Here is a 16162-nt window from a genome sequence, read left to right on the forward strand (position 1 = left end):
CATACAGTCTGGGGCAACGGAAGTCTTATGATGAGTATCCGCTCTGGACCGGATAAAGTGGATGTGACTCCACCACGCTCCCTTGGTGCAGTAGCTATCTGCAGTAGCGATAACAAGTCCTACTGCAAGCGTTAGTCTTCTTTCAATATTTGTGGGGGCGTTATTTCGTCTTTCTCTGGTGTTGTTGGTGTTACTTCCATGATGTTTTCAAATGTTTTCTTAAACTATACACGCATAACAAGAATATGCGGCTCGAATGACTCTGTCTGTGCTAGTGTGCTTCTGTTATGTTTCCAATGCGACTACAGTTCATTATAATGACTCTGTCTGTGCCAGTGTGTTTCTGTTATGTTTCCAATGGGACTAATAGTTCAGTGCAGCAGTGACTACTTCCGAAACTCGCCATTTGGGAGCTGTAATTCCAGACTCTAGCATTCGGAGATTGTGGAATAGTTGTCTGGCTACGCAAGACTAATTAGTTACAGACCTACTACTACAGTAACATACCAGCACTCCATTCACACCATGGTTCCTCTTCCCTCTCTTATATGCTCTGTATTCTTTCCTTTGTCAATATTGGCAGTGTTTTTCATGCCTTGCAGCAAACCCAATTCCCCTTTCATGACATGAAGGTATATCACATTTCTTTTTTTTTTTTCTAAATTTTTATCCCACGATTTTTGTAACCCATTTTTTCACCCGGTGCCAATTGCCTAAGCTGTGATCCTGGGCTCTACTCTCCCTCTGCCAACCTGGGGAGGGCCCCGAACTGAGCTCATGCTTCCTTCAATGCATGAGGAGTGAGCAGGCCGCTTCTTATCACCTGACAGGGGGAGCTTCCCCGGTTGGACATAGCGCGTGGAAGGAACACGTTATTCCAACCAGTTCCTTTCCCCTCCATCAGGCGCCCCGGCTGGCCAGGGGGAGGCTTTATAGAGACCAGGATTACTGCATGTTTTTGTGAGGGTATCTACCCTAGGAGACACGGGGAGAACATGCAAACTGGTATATCACATTTCTTACCATGTCTGCCAGTGCAATGTACAGGAACATGCCCCCGGCAATGGCAAAGATGGCATTGGGGGCGAAGTTGCTGCCAAGCAGGATACCCAGGGCAAGGCCGGCGTAACAGGACATGGCCGACAGCAGGTTGAAGAATATGGCTTGGGGTACAGTCATACCAGCATTCAGCAAGATCACAAAGTCACCTGAAGTCGGAAAGAGAGGGGAAGATTAACCACGGATTGATAAGCAAGTATGACAGAAGTTTTGGAACAAATCAGCCTCTCCTTTGAATATCATGGGTTGCATTTGTAGTCCTAAACGGCCATGTTGAGGACCAACACAGGTGTTTCAATGTGTCTGATTGGCATAGAACCAATGTTCTACGTCAATCAGAACACCTGTGTTGGTCCTCAACATGGCCGCTGTAAGACTACAAATGCAACCCATGAATTGTAGAATGTGTGATATTTGGTGGTTGTTTGTGTAATAATGTCAATATCGATAGGATATGTGCTTTTAAATACAAATTCAACTTAAAAAGCCCAAAAAGCACATTGCAATATGCATATGAACATTTATATTGTTTTACTGACACAGTTTCATTATACACTACATGACCAAGGTTACAACATGTAAGAGTGTCTAACCTGAATAAAATGAGAGACTATTTAGTATCGTGTTGCATGGTTGTAAGGTATTGGAGAGAGGTATACTCGTCACATTCAACATTCACTGGTTTTTCTATAATCTGTAGTTTTTGGAATAATTAGGCAAAAAAAAAGTGGGTTCATTTGCCTCTGGACATAGGCATCATCATCCAGGATGTGGTTGTAGGTGAGGAACAACTGAACTGGTAAATGTTGCATTGGAACGATACAAACAGTGGAAAGTAACATCAAAGGCGATACACCCTCCCCTACAACCACACCCTCCCCTGGATGATGATCCAGCGTATGTCCAGAGGAAAACAAACTCACTTTTCTGAGCCTAATTATTCAAAACAAACTACAGATTACAGAAAAAACACTGAATGTTGAATGTAAGCCATTTACCATGAGAGGGAGTGGGTTGTTGGCTGATTTACCACTGTTTCAGACACGACCATGAAACAGTGGTAAATCGAATGGTACCACTTCGAATGGTACCACTTCTACCATATACATGAAAGAAAACACAGTTGTAACTTGCAAGGTTATTTAGTTATACAACTGCAACACAACAGTGGGCGGGGTCCATGAGCCAACTCAAGGTTGTTGACTGATTTACCACTGTTTTAAGCCAATCAGAATCCAGTATCTGAACATGTGACCACAAAAAGTGGTAGAAGTTCATTTTTTAGGGTGTAATTGAGGTCAGGAAACATGAAAAACAACAACACATATTTGTATTTTTGTTGATGTCATGACCCCTTTAAAAGACCCCAATGTGTGAACATGTAAAGCCAATGTAGTTGACCTGTGCTCCTGAACTCACCTAGCTCATGTGGGAACTCCTCGCACACAATGGCAATGGAGGTGCTGAACCCCGCCAGCAGAGACACGGTGAAGGAGGCACCGATGGCCAGACCGTCTATGAAGTTATGCACGGCGTCACTCAGGGTGATCATCCACGCCACCGTCTTTATGTCCTTGACACGATGCCCTCTGAGCCAGTGGCACATCACACCTGACACCTGGACCTCCTGTATGGGGACACCTCCCAGAGGAGAGGGCAGGTTAACCCATTTAGGCCTGAACACATTATGACACAATATTTTATGCTTTAAATATTAAAAAATAGCAGATATACAAGCTCGCAGCGCGGCACCGAGTGCCGCGCTGCGAGCTTGTAGATCTGCTATTTTTGAAAAATCGTGAAAATTAGAATTTTGACCCGATTCTATAAGTGTCTTTTGAATCCTTCTAAGATTTTTGGAAAAACCCTATGTTTCTATGTCAGCAATCTGGCCAGCCATCGTCAAAGAAAAGGTCCTTTTCACTTTATTGGAGCTCAGTTAGTCTGTTCTTGAGAGACTACTATGTCAGTGGTTCTCAAACCTTTTCATGTGAAGGACCCCCAAAGTGATATTTATTTGACCACGGACCCCCATTTCAAAATATCTAGTTCCAGGGACCACCCAGAAGCAAAATTTGAGTTACAAACGTTCGCTTTGAAAATACATCTATTCAAAGATTTGCACACATTTTCACAACTTTTTTCAAAAATAGCAGATCTACAAGCTCGCAGCGCGGCACTCGGTGCCGCGCTGTGAGCTTGTATATCTGCTATTTTTCAATAGTTAAAGCATAAAATATTGCGTCATAATGTGTTCAGGTCTTTAAAGACTGAAAGATACACACACATGAAAATCAATAAAATATAAATATATTTAAAAAAAATAGTGGTGTAAAGTAACTAAGTACATTTACTTAAATAATTAAGTACAATTTTGAGTTGTCTGCACTTTACTTCCGTATTTCCAATTTCCAATACTTTTACTTCTACTCCACTACATCTCGGAACCAAATATTGTACTTTTACTCCACTACATTTATTTGAAAACTTTGGTTACTAGTTAGTAGTTACTTTGCAGATATACATTATTATAATATTATAAAACATACATAAACCACATCAGTGCTATTTTATACCTTGGCTATTTGAAAATAGACGATCTACAAGCTCACAGATCTACAATTGTAGAGCCACTATTTTCAAACATTTTCTACTTTGCTACTTTAAGTACATTTTGATGCCAACCACTTTCGTACTTTTTTTACTCAAGTACATTTTGAATTCCGGACTTTTACTTAACAAAGTATTTCTATATTGTAGCATTGATACTTTTACTTAAAGGAGTAGTTCACCACTTTTCAACCTGTCTTCATATAATAGGTCCTCACTAATGTTCATGATAAAATATCGCAATTCTTTTCTATTCAGTCCAAGTCTCCTAGGAGAGCTGTGGGAAGTTCAGAATCCATAGTCTTGTGACATCATCATTTTCCAAAAAGAAAATGTAATCAATATTTTTGAAAAAAATATTTAGATTTTTATTATAGCGAGAACAATGGCTTCCACTTTAAAATTGCAACTTTTCAGGAATAGAAAGCCTGCAGTTTCTATAAGCTGGATTGGCAATCGATGATGTCACAAGACTATGGGTTTCTGACCTGCCCACAACCCTCCTCTGAGAAAAAAAAAAAAAGAAAAAAGCTATTTTTGAGTGAGGACCAATTATATGAACATAGGTTGAAAAGTGGTGGAGTGCCCCTTTAAGTAAATCAACTAAAGCTAAAAGAGTACTTTTTCCACCACTGATAAATACACTTATTGCAAAACAAGACCAACTACTTGAAACTTATATAAAACAGAGTTCACACATGTAAACACTAACAGAGAAATGCAGAGAATGCATTTAAAAATAGTTTCCTGAGGTAGATTGACAACAGAGAACGGTCATAAGACTTGTTATCGCATGTAGAGACTGTGGCCTGCACCTCCAAAACCAACCACCAAGTGGAGCACCAGCACCATATCTTGATCAAAGGAAGGTAATAAATTATGATGTCCTGCATGCAAGTTGAATCAGTACAGTAGTTAACCTGGAATTATTTTATACTTTAGCTATTGAACAATAGCAGATCTACACGCACCAAGTCCTGCACTGTGAGCTTGTAGATCTGCTATTTTTGAAAAAAAATTGAAAATATTTACAAATCTCTGAATATATATTGTTTCAAAGCAAACTTCTGCAACTCAAATCTCTGCCTCTGGGGGTCCCTGGAACAACATATTTTGAGATGGGGGTCCGTGGCCAAATACATGTAATTTTGGGGGGTCCTTGACATGAAAAAGGTTTGAGAACCACTGATTTAGAAGACATTTATAGAATCGGGTCCAACGTATTCAAAGACTTGCATACATTTTCAAAAATAACAGACAACAAGCACAAGCTTGTAGATCTGCTATTTTTTAACAGTTAAAGCATAAGATAATGGTTAAAGGAGTAGTTCACCCCAAAAATGACTACTATTATTGATTACTATTGAATGGATACTGGAGTTAAAAAAAAAAAGAAAAAGAAAAAAAAAAAGTTGTATTTGTCGCTTTCATAAGACACAAATTTGATTATTTTAAACCTGCTGATCAGCCCACTGACCCATGGGCTATATAATGTAGTAGTCTCTCCCCAGAAGGCACTCAGTCTCGTTGGTGGATGATGACACATGGGGCGGTACAACCCCATGAACTGCCAAGTTAAGACTTGAAAATGTTGAAGTCTGCAGTGTTCTATTTTTCCTCAGGTTCTCTCCCGTGTAGCACGTATAAACTCCATAGGCAATAAGAGCTAAAAGCGATATTTCACTCTTTTTTAAAGATTTGTTTCTTGGGATTTTATGCCTTTATTGATAGGACAGTAGACTGACAGGAAATGGAGGGAGCGACATGCGGCAAAGGTCGTCCGGATCTGGAACCGAACCGGCGCCGCCGCCAGGCAGATATTTCACTTTCTTTTTTTTTGTCATGTTATTTGTGAACACCCTTTTTTATTTTATTTACATTTTCCCCAAAAATGATTAAAAATAAATGAAAAAGGTGAGAGTAGTATGAGTCACCCAAAAAAAATAAAGGGTCTTTTTTTCCCCTTTTTTTAAACTAATTTTTATCCCACGATTTTATAACCCATTTTTCACCCCAGAGCCAATTATCTAATAGCGCTACACTCCCTCTGCCAACCTGGGGAGAGCAACATGAGGAGTCCAAGCCGCTTCTTTTCACCTGACGGGAGAGATTCCCCGGTTGCGCTAATGTGGAAGGAACACATTATTCCAACCAGTTCCTTTCCCCTCCATCAGGCTGGCCAGGGGGAGGCAGTATAGAGACCAGGATTACTGCATGTTTTTTGTGAGGGTACCTATACCTAGGAGACGCGGGAAGAACATGGGAACTGCCCATAAGTCCGAAGGTTCATTAGTCCGAAGGTTCATTAGTCCGAATTTAGTTAGGGTTACTGAGGTTAAGGTTAGGGTTAGAGTTAGGCATAGTATTCTTAACAAATTCGGACTAATGAACCTTCGCACTAATGAACCTTCGGACCAATGCCATGTCAACTCCACACATAAAGGCCCCTTTGCCAACCCTACCTAGGGTATGGGCACTGAATGACGCGGAGGAGAGAACACGCCCCCCCAGCGCCCCCATCAAACTCAGGACCTTCTAGCTATAATTTATTTCCCTCAATCAACTATTAATGACTTACACAATAACAAGTGACTCAGACCCCACTTGCACGTGAACTCCCGACAACGTCCACGGAATCAGGTCTTGTGGGGACATTGTCCGGAGTTGCCCTTTCATACACGTACAGCAGTAAACAGATTGTCCGAGTGTCCGTATCAGATGTGCTATCGTTGGCACGGCGCCTGTTTGTTTTAGGCGAGGGCTGCCGTGCAGTAAAGCATGCAGGAGGCCTGCATTAATTACACCCAATTAATGACTAATTAATGATTAATGAGAGAGATAGATGTGAGGGAGAGATGCATGGATGAGACCAAATCTGCTTCATTTATTTCCCTCCACAGAACGTGGCAGATGTGCATTATTTCCCATAGCCCATTAATACCTGAAATTATTTTATACTTTAGCAATTGAAAAATAGCAGATATACAAGCTCACAGCGCGGCACCCAAACTAAATATGGAACTGGAACTAAATATTTTGAGATGGGGGTCCGTGGCCAAATACCTAACATTTTGGGGGTCCTTGACATAAAAAGGTTTGAGAACCACTGATATAGAAAAAAGGTTTAAAAAAAGAAAAAAAGAAAAAAGTATTTAGAAGACACTCAAAGACTCGGGTCAGAATAATCAAAGACTTGCACAAATTTTCAAGATTTTTCAAAACAAACAGCAGATCTATAAGCTTGCAGTGCTGCACTTGGTGCCACGCTGCAAGCTTGTATGTATCTGCTTGTATATATATATTTTTTTATTATAGCTAAAGCATTAAATAATGAATGGGTTAATTCAACTGTTTGACACACAGTCTCCCATAGAGCAAACCATGCACAACAAACTGCTAGGGCAGGACCGTGTAAACAATTATCAAATACACCATTGTTGAATTTGTGAGTGTATTTCAAAAGCTCAAATGTTTACCATGTTTACAATTTGTTAAAAGGAACAAGGGGAACTACACATACTACAAACCTGTTTCAATCTACTGTAAATTCAGAAACGTGCAACTGCCAATTACTACAAACTATGCAGAAGTTGGAAATATTAGGCTGTAGATTGTTGTCTGCCTTACTATGATAGGAAAGAGGTGTCAGTTATTCTTTTCTTATGTTTTTCTCCTGGGCTATTTATCATGTAAGTCTGAATCTGTGAACCCGTTTCTAACTTCACACAACTCCACTAATAAAAACAGACAAATAAATTAATACTTCCAATGTCATCAACGTGCCCACTCCCTTGTTGTGAACATTCGCATATCTGGGAGCACTATAACCTGGCAGTGTCAAGTCTTTTGCATGTCAGTAAAACCGATTCATAAGAAGACAAAGACGCAAGAGCAAGGGGTCAGCAAGTATCCCAGACGATATCTAGTCTCATATCACCCTCTTATTAAGTCTTAAGTCCCGTATTGTAGCTAAAGTTTTCATAGCATAGAAAAACATTGTCGTCCTTGACTCCTTGCTGGACCAAGTAGTAGTAGTAGTAGTAGTAGAGATAAACAATGACAAGGACATTGGCACAGAAAGATGTTTACAACTTAGGAGTAAGAACCTTCCACCTAATCTGTCCTGATACGGCTGCTATTCTTTAATTCTCTGATTATTCCTCTTGTGTTATCTCTTTAATGTTATATACATTTATTATTATTACTAGTAAGACGCCTCAGGGCGAGGCGCCATGTCACGGCCATCTGGCCAGTGATGTCTATCAGACCAGTTACCTATACTGTATATGATTGAGACCCATGGTACCCATATATGGAGATCCATGTACTGTATGTACCCGTATTTTCCGGACTATAAGGCGCACTTAAAAGCCTTTAATTTTCTCAAAAAAACTACAGTGCGCCTTATAGTCCAGTGCGCCTTATATATGGATCATTCATTGACATTGACATTCCCTTTAGCACAGCTCCATCTGTTGGATGCATAATGCAACGGTAGCGTCTATTATGTGCGCCTTATAGTCCGGTGCGCCTTATATATGAAAACAGTTAGAAAATAGACCATTCATTGACAGTGCGCCTTATAGTCTGGTGCGCCTTATAGTCCGGAAAATACGGTATATGGAGATATGCTGTGAGAGCCCAAACATGATTACTCAGTTATTCGTTATGTGAAATCATACATACAATCCCTTTTATGCCCATACATGGAGATCCCTGTAGAACCAGCCACACAGATATGGGCTGTCTTGGCCATCTGTCTTGGCCATATATGGATTCTGTTAGTGTGGTATGTGGCCGATGTGGCCTCCATATATGGGCATTCCCATATGAAGTCCTGTTAGATATGGGCTTAATATTGATGACATCAGGGAACTCCATATGCATAAAAGGCATTATGTTAGTGTGACATCACAGTGAAGCCAGAGTGCGATGTCAAAGCGGCAAAGTGGTTCCCCTGAGATCACAGTGTTTTTTTGTTTTGTTTTTCGCGATTAACGATAATATCGCTTATCGTCCCATCCCTACACGTCCGTCTGGACGGACGTACAGTATACGGACAAGCTGTAACAGTTCTGATAGCAAACTGCGACCATATTACTATCATTGCTGCTATAGTGTCTAAGGAAACCAGAACAAATTTATTTGACTGAAGAAGAGCATGGCCTCGAAACTCAGTAATTGAAAAAAATGTAACAGGCAAAGGGAGCTAACAGTGTGCGGCTTTGACTCTGACATACACAAGATGTAAGAATAAGAAAACCTTGAACCAAGAAAAGACTGCTATACACTGGGTTACCATATTTTAGAGCAGGGGTCTTCAATGTTTTCAGGCCAAGGACCCCAACTTGAGAGAGAGAGAGATGAAGCAGGGACCCCCACAACCTTTTCATATAGTTTCATTGTTTGACAGCAGAATCATCAGTGTATTTTGGATTCATGTTAATGTGTGCGTTTTCAGATATTTAACCACTTGAACCGTCAATACTTAATACACTTGACCTTTCGCTGTACTCAGTCTGCTCTTATCCCCCACCAAAGCTCTTTGCCGAAAATAGCCAATCTACAAGCTTGTAGATCTGCTATTTTTGGCTAAAGTTTTCAGATTTATTATTCAAGTGGTGAATATAAGAAAAGGGGAAAAAAACAAGTTCCTATCACACAAAGAATTGGAGGACCCCCTGTAGTAACTCTGAGGACCCCCTAGGGGTCCCGGACCCCCTGTTGAAGACCCCTGTTTTAGAGAGACCTTGAATGTTTAACTTCAAGTACTGCTTGTTTTTTCCCCGAAGCAGTTCTGTGGTATTTAAACACAGAACTCTTCAATTACAAACGTAATGGCATAACTTTCCTTGAAGCAAAACCTGAGACTCTTTGGAAGCAAAAAGAAAAAGGGCTAATGGCACTAAGTTGGCGACGCCACGACAAACCAGCCCTTTATCAGCCACTGCCAAAAAGAGGTCTTTGTGTGCCAACCCAGCAGGGACGTGCAGAGAATGTTAGAGAGGCAGGGGCTGACATTTCTAAAAGGGCCTTTTGGTGAAAAATTTCGAAAATAGCAGATTTTCGATAATAGCAGACCTCCAAGCTCACAACGCGTTGCGAGCTTGGAGGTCGGCTATTTTTGGTATACTTGATACACACTGAACTAAGCATCGTCAACTGGAGATATGACATTTCAACACAGAGAGGGCAATTCTTTCAACATAAGCTGCTGCATTCAAGTTCAGGAGAGTTGGTACAAGGCAATTCTCTTGAACGCTGCCTTCAGGCATGGCAAGAGGGGGCCTTTTGCATTTCTTTCGCCATAGAGAAAACTGCATTCGTGGTCTGGAGAGGGCACTTTTTTACTGACGGGTAAAAGGGCAGGGGCTCAAGCCCCCTTTGATGTCTATGTGTGCACGCGCCTGCAACCCAGACAAGTCCTGCTTTGATCCAAAGGGGGGTGGGGTTGGGGGTGGGGGGAGTCTGTCTCATCTTGGTTCAATTCCTTGAGCCTCTGTGTGACACCACTCCCTCTGTTTGTTTAGCAACGCTCCACATAGAGACAGACAGACAGACGTCTTTCCCAATGTGACAACAGGGGAGAATTTCCCCCGTTAAACATTAACGCCACTCCTCTAATCGTCCCATGTCACAGATAACGGCTCAATCAATAACTCTGAATATACCCACTTTGCCACGGTGTTTTCGAGTCTGATTTGGGACAACACAAAAAAGCATTAACTGGTCTGCACTAGGGTATTCACGAATATAGCCCCATATAGAACCTCACCCGTCGCTGCATACTGTTGTGCTCCGAGACGAGGTCCTATAAAGGATAAAGTTTCCCCGTGGGGGGGTCGAACGCCTCCAACGTTGAGGTAGAAAACACTCTTCCCGAAATGGTATCCACAAAGTAAAGGTAGTTCCGAGCTCCCAGACTGTGATAACCTAACCAGGGTCCATAAAACTTGAACCAGGGCACGAAACAACCCCTTAAAATAGCTAGTTTTGTCAGCCGGTAATGTTTACAAGCCTGGAAGTTGCAGCCGGAATGGCAGCATTAGCGCCTCCTCTGTTCGAATGTCTGTTCGAATGCAGCGACGGTTGGGGCTACGTTCGACCAGAGGAGGCGCTAATGCTGCCATTCCTTTACTTTGTGGATACAATTTCGGGAAGAGTGTTTTCTACCTCAACGTTGGAGGCGTTCGACCCCCCCACGGGGAAACCTTTATAGGACCTCGTCTCGGAGCACAACAGTATGCAGCGACGGGTGAGGTTCTATATGGGGCATTCACGAATAGTGATTTTTAGTATTCTAATTATTCGACCTCTAAGTATTCGAATAGTCGAATATTCGACAGGACTGGCCAAACTATCAAATATTAAGTAAGCAAGAGGCAAACATTGTGAAAATAGCAGATCTACATGCTCACAACGCCTCGCAACGAACATTGTGAAAATAGCCGATCTACATGCTCACAACGCCTCGCGTTGCGAGGCGTTGTGAGCATGTAGATCTGCTATTTTCACAATATATTTCTGCGGAAACGAGTCACATTAAATGTAATACCTACAATTCAATACCTACAAGTGCTTGTCAGGGTGGGGGTCCCCAGTTCAAATATGTTTATTTTGGGGGGTCACGGCCTAAAAAGTTTTGAGAACCCCTGGTATAGAGCCTTAACAAATTCATCCACCAGGGGCATTGACAACTCATTTTTATGACTTCCTATCTAGCCAAGTTTTAAAAACTATATATATTTTTTTTAAAGAGAAAACAATAAAATAATATAAGCGAATATTCGACTTCGGTGAACAACGTCGAATAGTGACTTTGATATTAGAATATTCTAATATTTGGTGAATGCCCTAGTCTGCACCCTACTAGCACTGTTTTATATGACTGTTCTATTAGGGTTATTTCTATCCATTATTTGTATCGCCGCTGTTGGGTTGGAAACCTTGTATGTCCAACATAATTACTTTTCAGGAAATGGAGAAAAAAGAGAATCTGTGTTGAAAATGGATACAATCTAGTTATTTATTCACAAGCTTGTGTTAACACTTTTGGTGCTTTTATTTTTTGTAATTATGCAAAACGTAGAGTGCCACCATTTTCCCTTTCACTGCGCTTTATTTTGAAGAGCCCCGGAAGCCCCGATCATGTCCGTGTTGTTTTTTTTTCTGTATGCATTGTCAGGCTTATTTTATTGTCGTGTTGTGTATTATTATCAAAAAATGTAAATAAAGTATTACAAAAGAAAAGTCGCTAAAATAGTACATCTACAAGCTCACAACATGTGATGCAACGTGTTGTAAGCTTGTAGATCGGCTGCTTTTGCTTGTAGGGAGGGTCCGGGACCCCTAGCGGGACCTCAGAGTTACTATAGGGGGTCCTCCAAATCTTTATGTGATAGAAAGTTTTTTTTTTTCTCCTTTTTTATATTAACGATTTGAACCCTAGCGTCCATATTCTGAGAACTTTAGCCAACAATAGCAGATCTACAAGCTCACCACGCCTCGCGCTGCAAGGCGTTGTGAGCTTATAGATTCTTTTTGTCAAAGGTTTGGTGTAGAGGGGAAAAAGAGCAGACTAAGTACAAAGTGAAAGGTCAAGTTCACGACGGTTCAAGAGGTTAAATATCTGAAAACACAATTATTGACATGAATCCAAAATACACTGATGATTGTGCTGTCAAACAATGAAACTATATGGCATCTATGAAGAGGTCGTGGGGGTCCCTGCTTCATCTCTCTCTCAGCTAAGGGGTCCTTGGAGTGAAAACGTTGAAGACCCCTGAAACAGAGCATAAATGTATGGATCTTCCGTGTGCGTCACAGAAGCGGGAAGTTCGGTAGGCCAGCGTGATCTAGGCCAATCAGAGGCAGTTATGGGCACGCCTTTGCCTCAGCCGCCCCTATAGGCTCTGGAACAGCCTGCCCTTCTCTATTAGAAGTGCACGCTCCATTGAGTCTTTTAAATCCCGGCTTAAAACATACTTTTATTCTTTAGCTTTTAGTCACACTTAAACTCATGTCGGATTTGTTTGCTGTTTCTGATGTGTACATTTTGTCTCTGTTGTTTTTAACTTTTTCTCTGCCATTTTAAACATAGCCTGAACTCAGCAACTGCCAAATTGTCCTTACCTTTTAACGTGGGCACGTGCTCGAATCGAAACGATCTGTGCATGTAACATGTACCAGTGTTGCAGACCGGACCACAGCTTTCGAAAAAAACAATCCCATTGGAAAAAGAAATATCCGTTGTTAGGCTGTATCTGCCGCTGTTTACAGAAAAACTCATGTAAAACGCCGAGCTGTGCGCTATGGCACGTCGCGCACATGGCATTGGCAGACGATATGGCGGGTAAAAGAATCAAACAGCTTTCAAATAAAAAAATCTGCGAGAAAAAAGACCATGTTATGCCCGTCCAGGCAGCTTCCTTGTTTACAATGGAAAGCTATGGGATCGGATACGGAAACCTAGATCCGGTCAAAACAGGAAATACGGCCGGATACAGTTAGGAGGCCGGCCTAAAGAGTCAGAATCGGCTATATACAGCGATCATACTTTTAATCGTTTCATAATGACTAGACCTTACCCGTTCGAAGATAAGTGCTCCGAGTGTGGGTTGTGGGGAAAGTTACTGTAACTGGTGCGTGCGTGAGAATACGTGGGAGCATCATAATGTAAGGAGCAGCTCATGGAGGAGTGTATATTTATGATGGATACAAATAATTTAACAGCAAATTTAGGTGAATAGAAGTATGAATGCGCTTGCTCCACATAGTTTTTTCATACCCGTTGGAAGATGAGACACAAATCAAACGCACCTGGTAAAAGAGAGAGAGAGAGAGAGAGAGAGAGAGAGAGAGAGAGAGAGAGAGAGAGAGAGAGAGAGAGAGAGAGAGAGAGAGAGAGAATGCACATTCCTAACTGTGAGAGAGAGGGGTGTGTGTGTGTGGGGCTACAGATCCCATGGCCTGGAGGAACGGTCCGTAACCCTGACAACAGGCTAAGAAAACGCTAATAAACAGCTTTAATTTGGGAGAAATGAAATTCGGGCTCCGTCACCGTTGGTATAATGCTAATGGCCAATACCATGTGAACTTTGGGATCAGTTGCTGAAGCGAGTGAATAGATAAACGTAGATAAGCGTGAGCGTTAGAGCGTGAGTGCGTGAGTGAGTGAGTGAGTTTGCTGGTTTAATAGATAGATTAAAGGTGATTACATTTCCGGGACCTACGGGCATGGCAGCGCGGTACAGCGGGAAATCTCCGGTTTCGACGGGGATAGCAGAAAATGAGTTAACATTGTCTTTGTTTTCACTACTGTTGGTGATGGTTTTGTGATCCGTTGTACAGCAGCACTTTGGTCAATTTCGATTGTGTAAATGTGCTTTATAAATAAAGGTTGATTTGATTTGATTTGACTTGAAGATCATGTGTAATAATATCCCACTTCCAACATTTTCTAATCAGGGTTCCCACACATTTTTACCAATTAATTTCCAAAACTTTTCCAAAACTTTTTTCCAGAATATTTAACCCAATTTCCAGGACTATATAACAATATTTCAGCTCAATAACAAGTCACTTACTCCTATGCGCAATGCCCAAAGACAGGTAGTGTATGCCAGTGGTTCTCAACCTTTTCAGGCTGTGACCCCTGAAATAATCATATTTTAACTGGGGACCCCCCCCACCCTGACGAGCACTAAGAGTTGAGGAATTTTGTTTAACACGTTTCTATTGTGAAAATAGCAGATCTACATGCTCACAACGCCACGCAACGCGAGGCGTTGTGAGCATGTAGATCGTCTATTTGCACAACTTCTGCCTCTAATATTTGACAATTTGGCCAATGTTTAATTTGTCATTTCAGAGGTATTAACAAAATCAATAACCAAAGACAATGCATAGCCATTTTTTTCCAGGACCTTCCAGGACCTTCCAGGACCCTTGATCAATTCCAAAACGTTTCCAGTACTGGAAAAATATTGTTCTCATTTCAAAATATTTCCAGGAATTTCATGACCGTGGGAACCCTGTCTAACGTAACATCAGTGAACGGGCTGAGAGTGTGTTGTGTACCCGAGAGGCGGTCACCTCTGTATGCGGAGGCGCAGGACTGCTCTTCTCTGTAGCAATGGTGTTGACGCTGGTCAGGGTGATGCACTCTTTCTTCTCCAGGACGTCCCCGTTGTGGAAGGCGTTCCCTTGCGGCAGTTCAGGAGGGGATAAGTGGCTGTGCCCATGCTGAAGATGCACCGGGAACATGGTTGGAAAAGTGAGAGAGAACTTACAAAACCCATTCAGAACGGGTACATATTATAGTGTATTGTTATTTTATGCTTTAACTATTGAAACATAGCAGATATACAAGCTCACAGCGCGGCACTGCAAGCTTGTAGATCTGCTATTTTTGAGAGAAAAAAAAACGTGAAAATTAAAATTTTGACCCGATTATATAAGTGTCTTTTGAATCCTTCTAAGATTTTTTTGAAAAAACGATGTTTCTGTGTCAGCAATCTGGCCAGCCATCGTCAAAGAAAAGGTCCTTTTCACTTAACTGGAGCTCAGTTAGTCTGTTCTTGAGAGACTACTATGTCAGTGGTTCTCAAACGTTTCATGCGAAGGACCCCCAAAATGATATTTATTTGGCCACAGACCCCCATCTCAAAATATTTATTTCCAGGGACCACCCAGAAGCAAAATTTGAGTTACAAACCTTCGCTTTGAAAATACATAAATTCAAAGATTTGCACACATTTTCAGGACTTTTTTCAAAAATAGCAGATTTACAAGCTCACAGCGCAGCACTCGGTGCCGCGCTGTGAGCCTGTATATCTGCTGTTTTTCACCGGTTAAAAGCATTCAATAATTCTAGGCCTAAATGGGTTAATCCAGAGCGACTTACAATAAGCAAAGGTGATACATCAATACATCAACATCAATACAAGGTAATACACGAATACAGAGTTTGGCCTCAAACCAAAGGCATGATCTGAGGCCACAGTGGCCTTAATGCCCCAGCTGACTGCACCACTTTATCCCTTGCCTCCTTCTTGTCTATGTAGACAGTAGACACCGGTATCTCTTTCTTGTCATGTAGACAGTGACACCAGTGTCTTTTGTTGAGATTGTGAAATCTTAACTCCCCCGAGTCCCCATCTTTAAACCATTCCAGTGTATTTGATTGGTGCAGGGGCTGAGCATGGATCAGATTGTAAATACCATAATTTAGATATTTCACTGCAAATTGAGTTATCATCCATAACCCTTAAATTCAACAAATTCTTTCAATGGACTAAAATCATGTTTTATTTGATGGCCCTTCCTGCCCTGGCATTTGGGACTTTGTGCCCATTTGGCCATGACAAAATTCCTGGCCTGATAGACATAGTATTCTAGAGAGAGAGAGAGAGAGAGAGAGAGAGAGAGAGAGAGAGAGAGAGAGAGAGAGAGAGTAGGGCTGTCACAATTATTAATCGTCTAATCGTGATTA

General features: G+C 41.5%; 1 protein-coding gene across 2 annotated transcripts in view; it reads right to left on the reverse strand.

Annotated features, from left to right (window-relative positions):
- The window catches only part of slc39a8 (solute carrier family 39 member 8), a 34110-nt gene that overhangs the window by 2552 nt on the left and 15396 nt on the right, over positions 1-16162 (reverse strand). The window contains exons 5-7 of one of the 2 annotated variants that reach the window (XM_080750701.1): positions 14749-14913; positions 2479-2686; positions 1024-1208 (exon numbers count right to left, since the gene is read on the reverse strand). In XM_080750701.1, coding sequence (XP_080606827.1) covers positions 1024-1208; positions 2479-2686; positions 14749-14913 — 558 coding nt within the window. The remainder of the gene's footprint in view (positions 1-1023; positions 1209-2478; positions 2687-14748; positions 14914-16162) is intronic. The other variant, XM_080750702.1, reaches the window with a different exon arrangement.

Source organism: Nannobrachium achirus (assembly GCF_963921795.1).
Source record: "Nannobrachium achirus genome assembly, chromosome: 20".
NCBI lineage: Eukaryota > Metazoa > Chordata > Actinopteri > Myctophiformes > Myctophidae > Nannobrachium > Nannobrachium achirus.